The sequence below is a fragment of the Calidris pugnax genome, unplaced genomic scaffold (genome assembly GCF_001431845.1).
Source record: "Calidris pugnax isolate Ruff unplaced genomic scaffold, ASM143184v1 scaffold8, whole genome shotgun sequence".
In the NCBI taxonomy this organism is placed as follows: Eukaryota; Metazoa; Chordata; class Aves; order Charadriiformes; family Scolopacidae; genus Calidris; species Calidris pugnax.
The window spans coordinates 18,992,117-19,011,796 of NW_015090830.1; the positions used below are offsets into that span (position 1 = coordinate 18,992,117).

The 19,680-nt window shown below is 43.7% G+C and overlaps 1 protein-coding gene across 4 annotated transcripts in view; it reads left to right on the top strand.

Annotated features, from left to right (window-relative positions):
* HIVEP1 (human immunodeficiency virus type I enhancer binding protein 1) overlaps positions 1-15,182 on the top strand; it is a 128,201-nt gene extending 113,019 nt beyond the window's left edge. For 2 of the 4 annotated variants that reach the window (XM_014940964.1, XM_014940965.1), the window contains 2 exons: positions 1,384-1,901; positions 4,228-5,376. In XM_014940964.1, the coding sequence (XP_014796450.1) occupies positions 1,384-1,901; positions 4,228-5,376 (1,667 nt within the window). Of the gene's footprint in view, positions 1-1,383; positions 1,902-4,227; positions 6,343-8,188; positions 8,291-13,181 lie in introns of those variants that run through there. The other 2 variants (XM_014940963.1, XM_014940962.1) reach the window with 2 other exon arrangements.
* The last annotated feature ends 4,498 nt before the right edge of the window (positions 15,183-19,680 follow it).

A 19,680-nucleotide genomic window follows, 5' to 3' on the forward strand; every position in this document is an offset into this window, starting at 1 on the left:
GATTTGGGGTACTTCTAATAACATTTCAGTTTCAGGCCTGCTGTAGTAAATGTAGAAAAATCTATAGTTTCCATATTTAGTTAATGTACAAATTACTGTGTAGGCAAAGAGGGGCAAAGTCATTATAGAGGGATTTTTTCAAAGAAGCTATTAGTCTCGTTCCTAATTGCATTGCTCATTTGAAACTATAAAGGCTTATAATGGCGAGTAACTTCTTGCGAGATAGCTCAATTAAACCCATTTACTTTACCTGGAGTTCAAGATGCTTATTTTGATTTTGGTAACGTAGCAAGCTAAAGTATTGGTAGTACGTTCAAATTCTTTTAAGGGTCTGATTTTTTTCAGAACCGTTCATTTTGATGATAAGCTGCTGTCAAGATTTCTCTAGAATAGGATCTCCGAGATTTTAACTAACCAGCCATTATTGCTTTCGCAGAGCCAAATTATTTTTATGCTGATATTTTTTTTGGACAGCTCAGCAGACAGACCTTTAATCGAATATAAAATATTAGCGCATTCAAAGCATTTTGTCTTTTATAAAATATGATCCCAGACAGTCTGGCTTGGAATCAGATACAGCAGATGGGATTTTCTGTCTCTTTAGTAAAGACGATTCTTTCTTTCCAAGTTATGATATAAAAGAAGGTGAAAAGCTGCAGTAGAGCTGTGTTTTGTAGAGAAATTTACCACTAGACAGCAGTTTGGCTTTAAGGCTTGAAGTCAGGAGGGCTTCTCCATGTGAGCAAAGTTTCATGCATAGGTAAGTTTTGATAGGATTATGGCTTTCTTGCCTCCTAGGACACCTTTTAAAACATTAGCCAAGTGAAGAAATCTGTAAGGTCTAATTTTGGTCCCTCTTGCCTGTTAACGAGACAGATTCCTGACTAACAGCCTCCAGTCTTTCTGTTTGCATCCTTCAAAAACCTTTGCAACAGTGATTCATATTAGGTACAAGGACACCCACTTATGAGTCAGAACCAGCTAGAGAATATCCCACCGCTCAGGTTGGCAGAGCAGCTCCGTATGTCGTCACTGGGAACTTAATGAACCGGGAATCTGCTCGCTGCTCCCCGAGTGAAAGAGTGAAGGGTGACTTTGAGCAAATGGTTATAAGTGGTTTGAAAGAAAACAGCCAAATCCAGAAGGTTAAAAACAACATGGAAGCAGAAGGTGAAAGATTATGTAGCTGTATAATTAAATATGTACCCTAGAAAATAATAAAAAAAAACAAATAGAATCTGCCCTGTTCCTTTGATCCAACGGAATCTGTCTGAAAAATGCACATGACATGGAGTTTTGGTGTTTCTAATTACTCCCTCCTCCTCCCTCTCCCAATCAGTCCAGGACCTCCATTGGCTTACCTTCTAATCTCCACTTTTGCAGGTGAGAAGCAAAGATTTGGGTATGACCGGTCAGGATACGATGTGGAGGAGTCCGATGGTGCGGATGAAGATGAAAATGACAATGAAGATGATGATGAAGACAGTCAGGCTGAGTCAGTCCTGTCCACAACCCCCTCGGTGACGGCCAGCCCCCAGCATCACCCCTCTCGGCACGGCCTGCAGGACACCCCCAGCGCCGATGAAGACATCAGACTTCCAGACTGTTTTACTGGGGTTCACACGGACTCGATGGATGGGCTGCCAAAAGCGCTGCTGACGAAGATGACCGTCCTTAGCGCGGTGCAGTCTGTCAGCAGGACCTCCAGGTCACCAGCAGAATTCACCCACCAGGAAGCACATGAGGATAAAGCCCAGGAGAGGGGAGCGGGTCCCCAGAGTGGTAGCGCAGCGCTGGCAGACGTCCCTCCTACATCTCCAGGTCGCCAGATGTCTGTGGATTACCCCGATCCAGAAGCAGCCTTGGGCCACTCCTTACTATCAACTGCAGCTCTTACAAAGGTAGGAGTGTCTGACTCCAGGGGGGAGAGTGGGATTTTAAATCCGCCTTTGAAAGATCTTTCTGGAGATTTTTTTCAAAGATCAAAATGTTTGCCCTTCCCTTCGTTCTTAGAGTTGTTGGCTGATGAGTCTTTAAGGGATTTGAAAGGAACCAAAGCACAGACATGTAGGACCTTAGAAAAAACGATGATACAGGAACACTGCTTTTCAAATTCTTAGTTTTGATTGTATTCTGCCTGAAAAGATTAATTGTAGTATGGTCATCTCAGCTGAAGTTTGGAGCTGGTAGATTGTATTTCGAATAAGAAGGGATATATTAGATATGTAGAATAAACATATGGTGGTGGTTATGAAGTTTTCAGAGGAAAGTGATAGGATTCAGAAGCCGTTTAACTGTGAAATACGACAGTAGAATCATTGATAATTCCCAAGGGAAATTAATCTAGTCCCAAAGGTTTTTTTCTTATCACTATAGCAAAATTGTGCAATTGTGTATTTCTCCTCCAAATACGCTTAGTAGTAGAATTAGAAAGAGCACCAGATGTTCAAGGAAAGTAGGAGATTGCCCTTGCACGATAACAAAAGGAGAGATGAGCGCAGAACTGAGACCCAAGTTCCCAGTGCTCTTTGTTTTTCTCCAACCTGAAGGAACATTTTAATCGGAAAAGGATCAGCTTAGTCCACGCTTATTCTAGACACAGCTCTTCAGAGCATGCAGAAAGATGAGGTCAGTCTGTGTGGAAGGCTGCAGGAGCATTCAGTAATTCTGACAACTGTTGTCTTGAAAACTCTGCTGAGGAAATCACAGAGGGGACCTGGCAGGTGTTTAAGCCTTTTACAATTCAGCAATATTTTAATGGACTGCAATGGGGACGATACAAGTCACATACGTGATTGCCCTAAAGATATATCTTGAAGGTTTTGAATTCTTACTGCAGAACATAAAGGAGCTTTCCAGAATAATGTTCAGAAAAATGTGATGTGAGATATAGTTTTAATAAAGGAGTAATTACTGCCTTCTCTGTGATGAGTGCAGTATTTACAAATAGTATACGCATTGTTATAGAAAAATAAGCAGCAGGAAATTTTCAAAAGCATAAACAGTAAGCTAAAAATTCACTCTTATTTAAGTACTTACTGGCTTGTTTTATCTTTGAAAATCTGTTTTACTGGATTTTTTGTTTACTAAATTTGATAGTGAACTGTTAACAAGGAGAAACAGTAAAAATTATTGCTGCATTTCATAGTTTGACACAGGTTCACTCCTGCTTATGAGAACTGTGAGTCTGTATGGTAAATGTAAATCGGTGAGATTTTGTAGTGTGACAGGGAATAAAATGTAGTGGTCCCTGATCACTGTATATACCTGCCACAAAAGGGGTAGGATCTTAATATTTGGATTTGGGGTTTCAGTTGTTGCCAATAGATACCAGAAAGACCAAATTTTCAAATGCATTTCTGTCTGGGTTTCAGTTTGGTGCCTGCTCTAGAGATTTCTTGAGAGTTTGGTCAAAACTACAGAATTACTGCTTAGGACTATGTAAACTAAATAAGGTGACACCACTCTTTATGTGTTATGCATGTGCCTAAAACTAAAAGATACCACGAGACTGAAATTGCAGTTTAAGACTTCTCGGTTTAGGAGTTTTTAGGAAAGGATATTGCCAGGTTTGGTTGGTAACACAGGCTATAAGAGAAGAAAAGGGAGCATATAAATACGATCATCGGTCCAGGTTTGAGCAGTAAATCACAGGGAGCTGAGGCAGCAGTGAGTGCCACGTCTCAGTCCCGTCACCTCAGCTTCTGTGGGCACAGTAGTTGTCATCCATCTCTTGTTAATTGCTTATAGCCCATCTTCCACATTAGAAGCACCTACGGACAAAGGTGCCGTGATGCTGTCCCTGCCTGCCAGAGGCTGTAGTGGCTCCCGGAGGGGAACTCGGTGCCTCAAAAATGCCATCTTATGCTTATTTAACCTTCTTGCTGGAGGTCATGTCCACAGAAAACAGTTCTCCAAAGCCTTCTCGCTCCTTAGAAAACACATACAAAGGATATTCAGCAATGTTTTCGAGTAGTAGTGTTCAACAGAAATTAGCCCGGGTAATTAGGAGAGGAAAATTCAATTAGTGGGCGAGGAAGGAGTTGGAAAAAGAAAGGAAGGAAATTAGTTCATTGTTCAAGCTGGGCAGTATATACTGTGAACCAGTTCAACGTTGTTTTTATTCTTAAAAGGCGGTGTGGGAAGCACTCCCAGCTACCTTGCGTTGCCATTTCACTCGGTGGTTAATGGCCACCCTATTAACATTCCTGTGTTGTTCTCTCCCAGAGCACGCCCTCCGTCAGCTCTCCCTCCTCGCCGGTGGACAGCAGCCTGCCGACCACAGCACCGTCCCCCTACGCCGAAATCCCGGAGGAGAGGCTGGCCGGGTGCCCGCAGCAGGCCGCCGAGCTGAGGGCTCCCCAGACTCACCTCTTCAGCCACCTCCCCCTCCACTCGCAGCGCCAAGCCAAGGCGCCCTACGGCACGGTGGCACCGCTCGGGGGGATTCAGGTGGTCCCCGCCGGCCTGGCCACCTATTCCACCTTTGTCCCCATCCAGGCGGGGCCGGTGCAGCTCACTATCCCCGCCGTCAGCGTGATTCACAGAACTACCAGCGCCCTCGGCGAGACGGGTGGCGCGGCCGCTGGCGCCGCCGCCAACCCCATGGGGATGGCCGAGGTGAACAGCGTGGTGCCCTGCATTCCCATCGGCCAGGTGAGCGTGCCGGGCATCCAGGGCCTCGGCCCGCCCGGCCTGCAGCCTCTGCCGCCGCTGGGCATGGAGACGGTGAACATCTTGGGCCTGGCAAACACCAACATCGCCCCGCAGATGCGGCCTCCGGGAATCACCCTCAACGCCGTGGGCCTGCAGGTTTTGGCCCCGCAGGGCAGCCCCAGCCCGCAGGCCCACATTCCTGGCTTGCAGATACTGAACATCGCCCTGCCCACCCTCATCCCCTCCGTCAGCCCCCTGGGCGCTGAGGGGCAAGGAGCCTCCGAGGCGCCCGCCTCAGGCAGCGAGGCCCAGCCGGAGCCAGCTCCCGTTGGCTTCCCCGCCGCTGAGGTCGGCCAGGCCAGCAGGGCCACTTCTCCTCCTCCTCCTCCTCCTCCTCAGCGGTACGGCGGGAAGAGCCATCCCGAGCCCACCCCACCGCTGACCGACAGCCCGGGGAAAGGGGATCCCGAAAAGACTGACCTCGTGAGCCCCGCCAAGCCAAAGCGCGACGTCCCTTCCCTCCCGGCGAAGAGGGCTGCCCTGGCCGAGCCCCGCTCCAAGGCGAGTCCCGAGGCATTAACCAAGTCCTCCCCGGTCCACCGAACTGTCTCCCCGGACAGACAGGTACACAGGCCAGCCGCCTTGCCCCGGCGGCAAAACACGGTGCAGTTTAGCGATGGCAGCAGTGACGATGAGGATAGACTTGTAATAGCAACCTAGTTTTTTGTTTTTCATTGTGTTTTTATTTTTTGGGTTGTTTTCTTCTTTTTTTTTTTTTTTTTTATAACACTTACAGGTTTCTTTGCAAACCTCCCTTTCCTTAAAGCACATTTTTCTGACACAAACCCATTACTAATCTTCGTGCAATCATGAACTCTTGACCAATAATTGTTGTTTCTTGTCAGCTCCAGCCATTTTTGTACATGTTGTATAGACGATTGTGCCTTTTTGGAGTTTTATGTTTAGAAACCTGTACAGATTGTTGAATATATATATATAAAATATATATATATAAAATATGTATATTAAAACCAGGTAGTTGCTTGTGTTTAGTAAGTAAACATCCTATGTCAGATAAATAAAGGATTAAATTATATGTTGCACTGTTAAATGTAAATTTTTATGGCTGTGGGACAAAGTTTCTGTGTACAGATCTAGTATGTAAAACTCCATATTTATTGTATCCATATTAGTCTTGGAAAAGGGTCTGTCCATCTTTCTTGTGTAAGACGGTAGCTTTACACTTAAAAGAGAAATACAGTATCTGTGTTATGAAATATTACAGTAAAATTTTGTTTACTGACTTTACCATTGCTTACGTTGTGCCTTCTTGATGCAGCCCCAGTAGTCGGAGAGGCGCTTCGCTCCTTCCTTTTAGTACCCTTCCAGCTGCGTTCAGCTTGAAAGGATCCAGTGGTGGTGGTGTAGGCCCCCGGGGTTTCACCTGCCACGAGAGAAAGCAGACGCTCTTCAGGCTCACTTGGAGCAAAACCTTCCATTTCAAAACATCCAGCGATGGCAAAGTGGGGAGGGAGTCCTTCAGCTTTCTGTAGAGCGAGCATCCAGCCACCTCGTGTTTTTAATACTTCCTAACTAACGTCTGAAGACTTCCCTGAGGGAAAATAGCAAAAGGGTTAAGATGAAATATTTTTTTATTTGTAATCTTGAACTATAAAACCACTTTTTATTGACATTAAAATGTTGTTACGCAAGAAAGGAATAATTCTTTGTGTGTTCTTAATTACAAAATCCGGCATACAGTTGGTGAAAATGCCACTGCTGTAATGAGGATTTGGCATTACCAATTACCATCATCTTCTTAAGAGACTGCATTTCACATGATCTTTGTTTACGGGTAGACAAAGCCAATTTCTCCCTAAATACAGCTTTGTCTTATTCACACAGGGGGAAAAAAGGGACTAGACGTCTTACACATATAATCAATGCACCCTTAAATCAACAAACTCATCAATATGGGCATACAAGACTTAGACGGATCCCAGAATAATGAAATTTAATAAAATTCTGTTTGCACATAGTGAAAACAGTTTAAAGTTACCAATAAATTTTTAAGGTCTTCAACTACTGCAGGAGATATGTCTCACATGTTACAGGGTTTACACATTCCTAAAAGTTTCAAATTGGCCTGGGATTCGTGCTGTAATTTTTAAATAGTGTTGGTTTTCTGCTGTGTCCTTACATCACACTCTTACAGAAGTTTCTAAAACCATTTTAACAACCAAATTCCAGTAGAAAACTGGAAGATGCAAGTTAAAGTCATGATCGCTTTTATGGAAATAACAAGGTTGAGCACATATAAAACAACTAGAAGAAAAGGGCAGGAATTAAATCTTGAAAGAACCCAAACAGGAGCGAACCTGGATGTGAGCTGGGCTGTGTTGGTCACAGATTAACTTCTGTACCCAGCTCAACAAAGTAATTCATACCTTGTAGCACTCGTATTCAAGAGCAGTACTACCCTAGATCCATTTTTAACTTTACATCGCCTTTTGTACTATACTCACATTGTACTCATTACATTATTCCATTACAGGGTGTTGTAAAACTGTAGGCGATGTTGAGTGAGCTTTATTAACTTCCAGAAAGAGCACTTCACTACCAGAAAATCATTTATATTACTATGATTATCAGCCAATTGTACTAATCCAGCAATTAGAAATGCATATAATAGAAAGGAGAAATTACTCCCAGCTCAGGTATGAATGTTGGTATAATTCCTTGCCGTGCAGAGCCTCACTGGGGGCCCAGGCACCTGAACCACACGAAGCACTCTCAACTCGCATTGAACTTAATGAGAGTTAAGAGTACTCAGCCCCCCACAGCATCCAACTTCAAATTTGTGAGTGTCTTACGTGCAACCGCTGTGTAAAATGTCACTGTGCGTGTGTATGTTCTTTTTATAGCCATGTAGTGATGTCAACCTGTCTTATATCATTATCATTTAGACCAAACATGTGAAATTACCTGAACCAGCCAAAGTTAAAAAAAAAAAAACAAACCTCAAACCATTGCTGCACTACATATGCTTTGAGAGCCTGAAAATGTTGGTAGTAGAGTCAGGTGAAGATTTGTAGTTAATGAACTTGAGAAATTTTGCATCAGTTTTAGTGTTTTTAAAATGGACACTTAAACTTAGCAGTAAACTAGAACTATGCTAATTAATTTGAACATATTTGTCTACAAAAAAAAAAAAGAGACGATTAAATCAAATAAGTTTTACTCTGCTGTAAACCATCTCCAAAATCTTGAATGCCATCACAAGTATTACCATTTCTCTGAGTTTTATAAGAAGCAAGGAGTAAGAAATTGCTGTTTGCATGCCCTGAAGCCCTGATTTTACTAACCATTTAGAAACTCCAGAGATTTACTGTATACACATCTTAAATATTTACTTGACTAGCAATTTGTAGTGTGCTCATGTTCTAAAGATTAATTCCAGGAAGTCACTAATTTAACAGAAAATTCAACCTGGTGAATCGGGCGATCTACATGTGTCTCTTTTCTATTCTAGGTGTTTTGAAGACATCAGGGTCAAGAGATGGAAGTGGTATCTTGGAGAATGCCAAAACAACAGATATGTCATAAAGAGGAATGTTAAGACATATGTCACTTGGTAAGTTCACAGCAGGACAGCAGAGAGAAAGGACCAAGAGAATGGGTACCGACTGGTAGTGAGCAATCATCACACTTAGCCAGGCAAAGCAGGGTCTCCACTAACAATAAAAATATTACAGAATCACAGAATCACAGAATCTTCTAGGTTGGAAGGGACCTTAAAGATCATCTTGTCCAACTGTCAACCTAACTGACAAAAATAGTCACCCACACAACAAACAAGGAGCATCATCACTAAACCATACCTCCCAGCACTTCAACCCGTCTTTTGAACACCTTCAGGGATGGTGCCTCAACCACCTCCCTGGGCAGCCCATTCCAATGGCTGATAACCCTTTCAGTGAAAAAATTTTTCCTAATATCCAGCCTGAACCTCCCCTGGCGCAACTTGAGGCCATTTCCTCTTGTGCTGTCGCCTGTGACTTGAGAAAAGAGACCGGCCCCCACCTCTCTACACCCTCCTTTCAGGTAGTTGTAGAGAGCAATAAGGTCTCCCCTCAGCCTCCTCTTCTCCAGGCTGAATAACCCCAGTTCCCTCAGCCTCTCCTCATAAGACTTATTCTCCAGACCCCTCACCATCTTTGTCGCCCTTCTCTGGACTATATTAGCAGATAGTTGCAAATACATCTAAACATGTTCAAGTGGAGTTGGGAGGAAACTACACTTTCCTAGAAGATAAGTGTTTGTGGTCCTGACCATTATACTGTTTCCCTTCCCTCTAGCCTGTTTCCAAATGGATATTCCTTAAGCTGCCTCTACAACTTGTGCAGGAAAAAAAACAACTAACTAGGACTGTGACCAGACCTGAGAGAAGGTTAAACTCCGTGCCTCTCCTCTGTCAGCATCTAACAGTTTCACTTTAATCATGTGTGTAACCAACATCTATACTATGTGTCAGGATACATGGGTGTCCTGCACTGGCACAAGGCTGTGACCACGTTTTTATTCTGAATTAATTCCTTTTATTTTTAAGTTACGTTGTCTCTTTATTGTCTTGTCCCGAGTCACTAGTAATGAGGAAATTGCACTCCCCTTGCCAAAGAATCCTTCTCTTCAAGTCAACAGCAAACATCTCAGAGATTTGCCAGTGCATGATTAGGCTGCACTTCAGATGGTGTAAATTATTGCAGCTGAATTGGAGTAAACACCACTGGGCCTGTTTACTCAGGGATCAATTTTTAACAACTCTGTCAGACACCCTCTGGCAAATCCAGCACAGCTGTTGAAACATTAAAAGGCCAGGGCAAGTGTCTCTCCTCAGTGCACCCAGGCACAGTCTGGCATCTTCACACCTATTCTCATCAAGAGGGTGCAAGCAGGTGCTGGCTAAAGGCTGGGTACAAATACAGCTACAGTAAGGATGTGGCATGGACAACTTCTGTGAGACCCACACAGATGCTTCCCTGTGATCTGCCAAAAGCCCTCACTAGAAAAAGAATCGACAAGTAGCCTGTAGCTCTTCTCTTTCAACTCAGACCTCGATTGATTTCTCTCTGCGATACGTGATGTTTGCTGGTGATGTGAGTGTCTGATTTTGAAGGAGCAGGTTCCCCTGCTGTCTATATAGCAATATTGGTTTTGGAATGTGGACTCTATTAAATGTCTGCGTTCCCCATTTGGGCTTTAATAAGCTACAGCATGACCTACCTGTCGCTTCTTAGGACAAGACCTAAACCAGAGACGCCACTTTTGCTGCAACTGGTCTCAGATTTCTTGATCTGTAGTATTTCATCCTGAGCCACAACTCCCAGCTCCTAGGCCATAGCTGAAATAAAACAAATTTACTAGGTTCAGGGATGCCCTGCCCTGCATTGATTACTGCTGCTGTTCACACTTTTGCCCCTTTTACTTCTCAAGCTGTAGCTTCAGGTTGCTATAAATTATGCCCTGAGGCTAGAGCAGCCCACAGCTGGTCCATATCAGCCAGTCCCCTGCCAGAAAGTCTGACCACAGTGTTTTGCATACAAGCAAATCCCAATGCACATCACATGCATTTCAGCTCAGACAACGTACTTAGCCTGAACACAGTCTGGCCCACCCCCAAAACAAAGAAATACCATAAAATGAAGAACATACCATGTTTTACGTTTAGCTAAACATTCTGTATGGATTCTTAATAAACAGATTTATCTTGCCTTGGGTATACTGACATGTATGTTAAACAGAATATAAAATGAATTTGTCACTATCCAGCTTGTTCCAGAAGTCCTCATTTTTTGCAAGATAATCTTCACTAAGGTTTTATAAACACTTTAGTTTAAACCTGTAAACTGCTTTTCAAACATATGTTTAACACGGGGTTGGTTTCATCAAAACAGAATAAAAAAATGCTTAGTTTTAGTTTAAGTGACTTGCCAAAAGCGAGGGAAACCAAACAACCTGTAAGTAAGAGTGCTTACTCAAGGTAGAGCCTTCAGCTGATTTATCTGACAGGCCACTGCTTCTGCTGCTTTTGAAAGATCCTCTGAGACCAGTTACATCTCATAGCAGGGAATCCTTACCTTGCTTTCACGGTTTATAATACAAACACTCGGTGTTCATCCATCTTAGGTGATGGGGAGTTTTGTGGTCAGTCTCTAGTTGTGAATGTTAAATTATGAATGTCTTGAAAAAGTGTGTCTAGAATTGTCTTCCTGTGTCTTAAGGAATCTTCCTTTGCTTGTAAGGGGTCTTGACACCTACAGATAGCAAATTTTAATCATACATAAAATACCAGAGAGTTACATCACATAGAAACCATTTATGGCTTACATTGTTGAGAATGAGACCACTATCTTAGGCCTAGACACCAGATTGCTAACTCTATCACTGGCTTTGGATAAAAACAAGCTACTTTAAAATACTTCAAATTTATTTTCAGGTCATTTTATGTGGAATGTCTGTGGGTGGATGAGCAAACAGCAACAAGGATGTAACAGCATGTAATTAATTGATTTGATGTTCATGTTTCATTCCAGAAATGCTGAATCAAAAAAAAAAAAACACCACAAAACCACCTTCTGGTGAAGATGTTGATGGTGTTCTGTTTGTCCCTCCTCCGCTTCTCCTCTCTATAATGGCCACACTAGTCAAAATGTTAAGAGCTGAATGGTGATTTTCAGCTATTCCATGTCAGATCTTCAGAAACCATGCTAGCTGAATGATGACAAGGCTTTACATTCCCACAGTTCAGTCACAGAAACAAAACTTGTCCTAAGATGAGTCAATTAGCTAGGCATGCTTAGTTTTCTTTAGTAATAGTAGGCTTGTTTTCCCCAATAAGGTCAAATGTTAAGTCCTGTTTGGTTTTGTGGCTGTACTCCTTAGTGTATTTGAAATCCATTACCATGTGTGAGCCATTTGTGCTTGAAACAGGCCAACTGCAGGCTGTTTGTAAAGCCAAATACCCCTAGCATTTCCTCTTTTTGTTAAGTTATGTGGTTACAACATCCCTCTTGGGCTTTATAAGTTACATCAAAACCAGTTTTAGGTCACTCACATCTAAAGTGCTTTGGTGTCGGTACCTAAATAGGATTCCTCCTTCTGAGAAACAAAACATTATTTGACATAGGTGACAGTTGCATCTCATATACAGCAGTTCTCAAATAAAATTGTTGGCCATTAAGAGTCGCTCCCCACCCCATCAGCTCACTACTCCATACGCAGCCATGGAAGTGAGTTTGCAGCCCCCTCGTTAGCAAAGGGCTTGTCCCCACTACCGCAGCAGCCTGCTCTCATGAGTCGTTTTCCCCGAGAGGCAGGAGTGATGGCTGGACCTGCCCATGCAGTGAGGCACCTGCATGGAGGCAGCATCACCGCAAACCTCCACCCACATGCCAGGAGCACAGGGCCATGGCACCCCAGCAGGGACTGTGCAGGTGCAGATTCTGAAAAGTTGGGCACCATTGACAGGCCCTACCCAGAATTTACGTGGAAAGCCACCACCTCAAGATTTTTCCCCCTTCCCATCCCTTATGACCAAGGCATGCCAAGTCAAAACTGAAGTCAAAATGAAGGAGTAAAGGGCACCTTTTGACAGAAATTTTTGACAAATCAATTTGTTAGTAGAAAATCCCCACAGATCTATTCCTGGTAACACTGAAAAACTCCCCAGCCCAAGTTGCTTCCCTTCTGGCACTCACCTGTCCACCACAGGATGGAGCAACAAGGCAGCTGGCTTCTGCAAGGCTCTCCGTGCCTCCAGCAGACTTTACGCGCAGAGAGACCATGTCCTTTATACAGCACAATCACAAGGGCTTTGTTCTGAAAATGTGAGTGTAAGGCAAAGGAGGTGGTGATGCCCACTTCTCATCCACTGCACTGGTGGCACCGAGGGGCGCAAGGAAGGGGACAATCACCATCCTCTCCTGGGAGGCTGAAGCACACTGGTGCTGCACCAGGTCTCCATCAGCCAGGAACTAAGTAGCAAGGGAGGTGATTCCCTGCAGCTTCCCTGGTAAGCAGGCACCTTCATTAATTATGCTGCTTGCTCCTGTGCTGTAGCCCAGCCCAGCTGCAGGCACTCACTGGCAGAAACAAAGCCACAACACAAAAAAGAGTGAGAGAGAACTCAGGCTGCAAGACAGAGCGAGCCAGGGAGAGCACCACGCTGTAACCAGGCTCTCAGGTTGTCCAGGCACAGGAAGGCAGCCTCCTGTACATCAGCCCTGGTACCCAGCCTTAGGTGTGTCCCTGGTTTGCAAAAACAACCCAGCAGCAGAAGCAACTGTTGAAACAGTGCCTCTTTCCAAAGCAGAAGTCATGTTTTCATCTGAACACCAGAGTTTTGTTCCACCAACAAACCAAGTGGGTGGTTCAGCACCATTTTTAACACTTAGAGGTTTAAATTGTGTTTCTTGTTTTGTTTATTCCCATACCTGTAATCATCTGTGACTCTTTCTTATTTACAGTGTTTCAGAGCAAGAGCTCACACACCTAATGCTGATTAATTCTGCTGGACTGAGTAACTGGCTCCCCTGTGGATATCCTGTTTTCCTGTGAATCATCATTCCTCCTTGAGACATCCTCCAACTCAGATCAAAGATCCAGAACGTATTAGATATGAAGACATCAGACAGCTTAAACAGATTAGAAAAGACATACACAAAGAAAAGCAACCCCATTTCTCCCTCCTGTCCTGCTGAAAATTGGCATGGTGAACACAATCCTAAGCAATAAAAGAAACAGTAGGCAGAAAAAAGGAGAGGCTCTGGAAGTTGCTTAGTTTATCCAGAGTTTTCTACAAATTATCCTTTCAAAGTATTTGCAATTTTGTACTTACTTAGTTCTCCCTTTCCGTTGGAAACTCTTCAGGATAGATCCTCATCTGATGGAAGATGACACCCGCAAGCTTCAGCAGAGCTGCACCAACTGCACGGCGGAGGACTTGGTACTATCCATTTAACTATTGAGCCTTGCCTACAAACACACAAATTAAAGGAACATGAAAACACATGATCTGGTTTTTTTCAAGTTTATGCAGTCTGTTGTGTTCTTGATGGTTTTCGTCGATTTTCCATTTCAATATTTGAACAACTGAAAAGATTCTGTACCAGTGAAATGCCAAAACCTAAGGTCAAGAGGTCAAACTAGATTACCTTAATAGTCTCTTCTCCCCTTACAATCTTTGAACACAGGTTTTATCTGATAAAGCAGTTAAAGCTGAAACCATGACAAATCTTCATTTCAGCACCATTTGATCTTGAAGATTGCACAAATAATTAGTCTTTTAAGATTCTGAACTTTTTAAAAATAGATTTTTAAACTCTCCTTTTAATGGGTGTCTTTTAATCCTTATGTTTAAGCATAAGAGCCGTGTTTGATCCAAGACACTGGACAATGTGTTTGGATAGCTGGAGAGCCATTTTTATGGGAGTGTCTGAACAACATACTGTGTTTTTTCAAGAAGTTGTTCCTCCACTCAGTGGAAATAGCTGAATGAAGGACCACAGGACTGTCCTTTTTCTGTCATTAAGCTCAAATAAAAGGAAGATAAAATGCGTTGCTCTTACATCTTAGAGTGGATTGTATCTGGCTTTTAGTCCTGGACTTCAAACTCTTCTATTAGCCTTTTGTGCTTGGAAGGGAAAAGAAACACTTTGAACCTTACCCACTGTGAATGGTCACTGGAAAGCAATGGAGGAAAGAATACCCAGCAGGAATATGCTCTGCAAATGCTCAGCAAAATCATTAGATCTGAATATTCTTAATCAATGAGGTTTTGGCAGAATTAAGAGTGTTTTTTTTATCTAGCCTATAGTTTGTCCAAGTCCCTAGGTGGGGTTCAGCTGTTTATATTTTCTTTGAGGAAAAATGTCAGCAAGGTCTGATCCTGACTTGTTCTCTGCCTCCAAAAAACCCCCAATGTGGGAGTATCAGCATGTGGCACAGTCATGGGAGGCACATGAACACAGCTGTCAGGGCCACCACAACTCTCCAAGGGAGGTGGGACTGGGTTTGAAGGAATAAGGGCCAAATAATGTGAAAAAGATCCGCCTTCTGCATAGAGACAGAAACCCTATTGCTTAGTCCTGAGGAGAAATGGATACTCTTTTCATTTTTCATAATCCATGGTATTCCTGTCTTTTTCCTGATCTTATGCCTTTAGTTGGACCCATGTATGCAATGCACATGAAATCAGCGATGCACCACAAACAACGACTGATAAGGTCATTTTCCAACACTCGAGAGAAAGAGGAACTGTTGGTGTAGCCAGTCTGGAAAGCAGTTTTGAGGTGCCAGGTAGGCATGCCAGAACACGTGCTTGAAACTTCACTAGCCATGTAGGATATTATATCCCATCCTTAGCCTCATCTGATGGCATCCAGGGCAGCAGTGAGGGAGCTGAGGACTGACAGCATTTTAAACAGGTGCCACCTAGTGCCTTGAATGAGTTCAAACTCTCACTTCATCCTATTAGGGACCATTAATTGAGCACATTTTGTATTTTGCATGTGTACAATAACGAATTTTTGTCAGCCTCATGCTGGAGTACGGAGCAGACTGTAAGATGCCTGCATCATGGTGATGCCAAACAGGGGGAAATCTAGCTCAAGCTAGGTTTGTGCATGTCCTTCTAGGAATTATCTTCTGAGTTTCTGGCACCTGCATAAAAAAGGGAGCCGTCCAGAAAGGGGTTGGACTTTGGTGCTTTGGAAGGTGAGGGAGAATATTTTTAAAATAATGGTTTGGGCCAGAAAATGAAGACAAAGCCTGGCCTCACTGCTGTGAGGAACAGTCTCCTACTGCCTTCAGGAGGGCCAGGATTTCACTCACGGATTTTTAAGGCTGAAGCACAGGGGGCATCTTACAACAGAGCATGGATATTTCTGGCACAATGGGGCTTGCTGTTAATGACACCGGAAAGTGATTTTTTTTAAGCACTTTTTTTTTTTAACCTGGCATTGCTCCTTCAAGCAAATTAAATTCTGATACATTTGCATTTCTACGTGTCATTAACCCAGACACCTACTGCAGGGCCTAAAGCTTGTGTCTGCTGGCAAGACTAAATCCTACTAATGCGCTTTTCCGAACGCACTGAGGGAAGCTGGAGTCTCTCCTTTTGAAGCTGACTCGCTACTTTGACTAATTGCTTCTGGTAACAGTTAATAGCATTTTGCAAAGGCACTTCATCTGCTGACAGCAGATTGATGTAAGGAAGGGACACAGTTCACATTTCCAAAGGGAGCATCGGGAAATCCATTACCAGCTTCATTAATCTGTTAATAATAAAATTAAAGTACAAATAAAATGTGACAAATTGGGTTCTGTTGTGAAAGTCACTTTAACAGGAGGCTCTGAATAAAGGTCAAAACAGACTCTGATTTCTGCTGTGTTTTAATAGTAGAATCAGAGGAGAGCATTGTAGAAATACTGTAATTAATCTGGCGATACTATAATTGTCCCCAAACGATACAGAAAGAGTTTGACAAGTGATTTTTTTTTTTTTTCCTTGAGAACATTTACAAAACCTGGAACATCAAGCTTTGTCACACAACATTTAACTGCTAATCCAATTTCACTGGAAGCTCTCAACAATGTAGGTACAGAGATAGGCTTACTGTCCCTGCCTGCGTACTTGCAGCTGCCACCTCAGTCAAAACTCAAGTTTACCCAGCACAGGGGCAAATGAGAGAAGAAAAGCCCTGCAGGTGCAGATGTTCTAACAGCAGTCACAGAAATGAGCCTGACATTGAAAACAGGCTTCATCGAAGAGTCAATAAGCCAGATCAGACAGCTCCTTTCTGGCAAGGACAGGGTTGGCTTGCCAAGGAGACCTTGTTTAAAATGAAAACTGTATAAAATTAGCTTACCATCCACCCATTCTTATCAGGGTATCCCCCAAATCTATCAGTGCCCCCTGTATCTTTAACATCAGCCTTCCTAGCCACATCCTAGGTTAGCAGGATATCTTAGTCTAGCCTCTACACTCAAATACTCCTCCTGCTGGGATCTCAGCTAATACCACAGAAACAAAACTGCTACGAATGAGACCGATTCCAACCTCTCTGAGGCACCGTGTTAATGGCTTCTGTAGCAAAACATCCGATTTGTCTAAGTTCCTGCTTATAGCAGTTGAGCAATTGCCCCAAAAGCAATCAGTTGCAGAGCATCATTTGGGGACGCAGCTGCAACGAATGGAGCGCTTCCTGCAGCCTGTCAGAGCCGCGGTCTGCTGGGAGCACCTGAACCAAAGGCACACTTCGTTAGGAACCCAGCCAGGCAAACAAATATATAAGCACGTTAATGCAAAGTACTTGAAGAGAACGGCTCATTAAATCAAGCAGGATGACTACCTAGAAAACTGATAGCCCTATTTTAAAAATCAGCAGGAGGAAAAGGAGAAGGCTGTCCTTTTGGTTTATGCAAGTCAAAAGGAGTCTTTACAGCCTTCCTCTCCTCCAGTCATTTTTGGGATAATCTCAGACTCCAAAGACACCAGATTTGCAGTTTGAGAAGCACCACATGGAGTTACTTATGTCAGGAAAGAAGCAAGGGGAAGGGGGAGGATAAAGAGCTGGGGAAGGAGGACTCGTTTGTCACCTGGTCTGGGAGAGGAGTTTGCAGTTACTTGTAGGAGGTGTGAACAGTGGGGTGAGGAGTTGCCCTAATGTTGATGGGCTGGGCACCTGGGAAAGGCAAGAAGCCTGGAGCAGATGCCCATCAGTGGGAAAGCACTGGAAATCAGATATAAGATGGGCTTAAAGGCCAGGAGCTGTGTGGGTTGTGAGATGAGCTGTTAAGCAGAGAGGCAGAGTACAGGAGGGAAAGAGGGGAGCAAGAAGGCAGCCTGCTCTGGATGGAGTAACCTTTCATAAGTGCAGGGCTCTCTCGGAAGAAGGGGGAGGACAGAGGCTCACACAGACAAGCAGATTTTTTGCCACAACAGATAGTGAGAGTCCTTCTCAAGCTCAGCCTGATTTCAGCTACTTGCTTTACGCTTAGTTTAATGTTTAAGATCTATGGCTTACTAACGTCAAGTCAGATCTCCAACTCTTATTCTAGCTTTGATTTGAGCTCTACATGTGCAGCTATCAATCCAGTTCAGTTTGGGTTCATGGACAGCTAAGTTGTCCACGCCTGGGAGAAGATTTTGGGCAAAGTGATGACAGGCAGGTCTAGGATTGCAGATGCCTTGGGAGCTGGTGGTTGCTTGATTTGAATGTTTTTAGTTGAGGACTCTTTGCTGCCTGTCGTCCGCTCAGCCAGAGCTCACAGAGCACTGCTCCTGCTAACGGAGTGCTATTTCCTACCTGCTTGTTCCCATTTCCTATCACTATCCCTTTTCCTGTCCTTCTGAAATTGGTGTCTCTCAGACAGCGTTTGTACAAGGAGGGCTGAATAACAGAGGCAGCCTCCACTTGGTTTCTCTCTTTCCTCCTGCTTGTATCTCTTCTGTCTAGCAGAAATTCATGCATATTTGGCACAGTGTGAGCCTGAGGAAGACAGTCAGAACAATTGTAAAAGACCATCCCCAGCACTGTTTGATACCTACCAGGCTGCTGAGTCTTCCCCGAAATCTTTGCTAGCCACATCTGCTGCATCACAAGGAGGGGAGCTTCATACTGCTATTGCCTACATATAGGATCCTGCAGCTGCCTGTTGTAAAGGCAATCACGCCCCAGGCTTTTCTTCCATTCCTTTTCATATAATATATGCCCCGTTCATAATTGCTTTCTCTTTCACAAAGAGTTCTGCCTTGCAAAGTATTAGAGAGAACAATCCTATGCAGAGAATTAATACCAAATAGGGATGACTTCAGGCCTGAATGCCCAAACACGGCTCCTGTAGTCCAGTCAGTACAGAATAACTCCGGGATCAGCATTTGCTCTAAGTAATTCCAGCTCAGTACTTTTCTGCTTCAAAAACAACATCTGCAAAAGCAAAATCCTAGCCTTGATTTTTGGGGTGCTTCTACTTGTTTGAACAGATCCCAGGATGAGCTGCAACCAGCCCAAGAGAAGTCTGGTATCTATTGCTCTAACAGTTTTATTGCCACCTTCTTTCTCTTCCTCTTTGGACTGTAAATGTTGACTAGAAAGCATTTTTAATCAAGGTTCATGTATCCTGAAACCCTGTATAATACATTTCTCCATAAAGGTAAAAGAAGATGCCAGGGAAAAACTCTGCCCTTGTGTTCATATCCTCATTGCTCATGACAGCACTGAACTTCATTTTTTTGTTGTCTCTTCAGACAGTGAGTAACAGAGCACATGTACCATTCTGCATGGAGGACTGGAATTAGGATAAACAAAGCAAAGAAACATTTATTCCATGTTGAAAAATGAGGGATCAGAGTGTCTATTTAGAGAGTTAATTGCTTTTTTTGTTTTTTGGAGGTGGCAGCATCTCAGCACTGTGCCAACAATGCACAGTGGGCACAGAAAACTTAGGAGTTTCTCTCTGTTCCTCCATACGTACTCTCTACATAGAACCAGACACCTCCTGCTCTACAGATTTTTCTTACAGCAAGGGACAGCAAAGCAAGCGTGACATCAGAGCCAGTGGGGTTGGGGCTCCATGGATGAGCAAGAGGTGCAGCCCCAGAGCCCTGAGCAGGGAGACAGCCCCGAGTCCAGATCTCTGGGCAAGTCCACAGCAGACAGACAGGTCCAAGTTCAAACCAAGACATCAGCCCACGGGTTGGGGTCAAGGTCAAAATGGTTCATGACCAGGCAGAAGTGGGGTCAAGGAACCCAAGTGCAGGTGAGGCCAAGCACCAGAGCCTCAGCTGAAGTTCAGTGTTCAATCTAAGCATCTAAATGCATGTCTATAGGAACAACCCTATGTGGCAAAACTTCCCATGCAGTCTAACTGTCTACTGTCTCTCCTTCAAGATGCTCTTTTTTTAGCTTGCCGGGGCTTCTCACAGTAAAACAAACCAGTAGGAAATAAAAAACAAATAAGCTT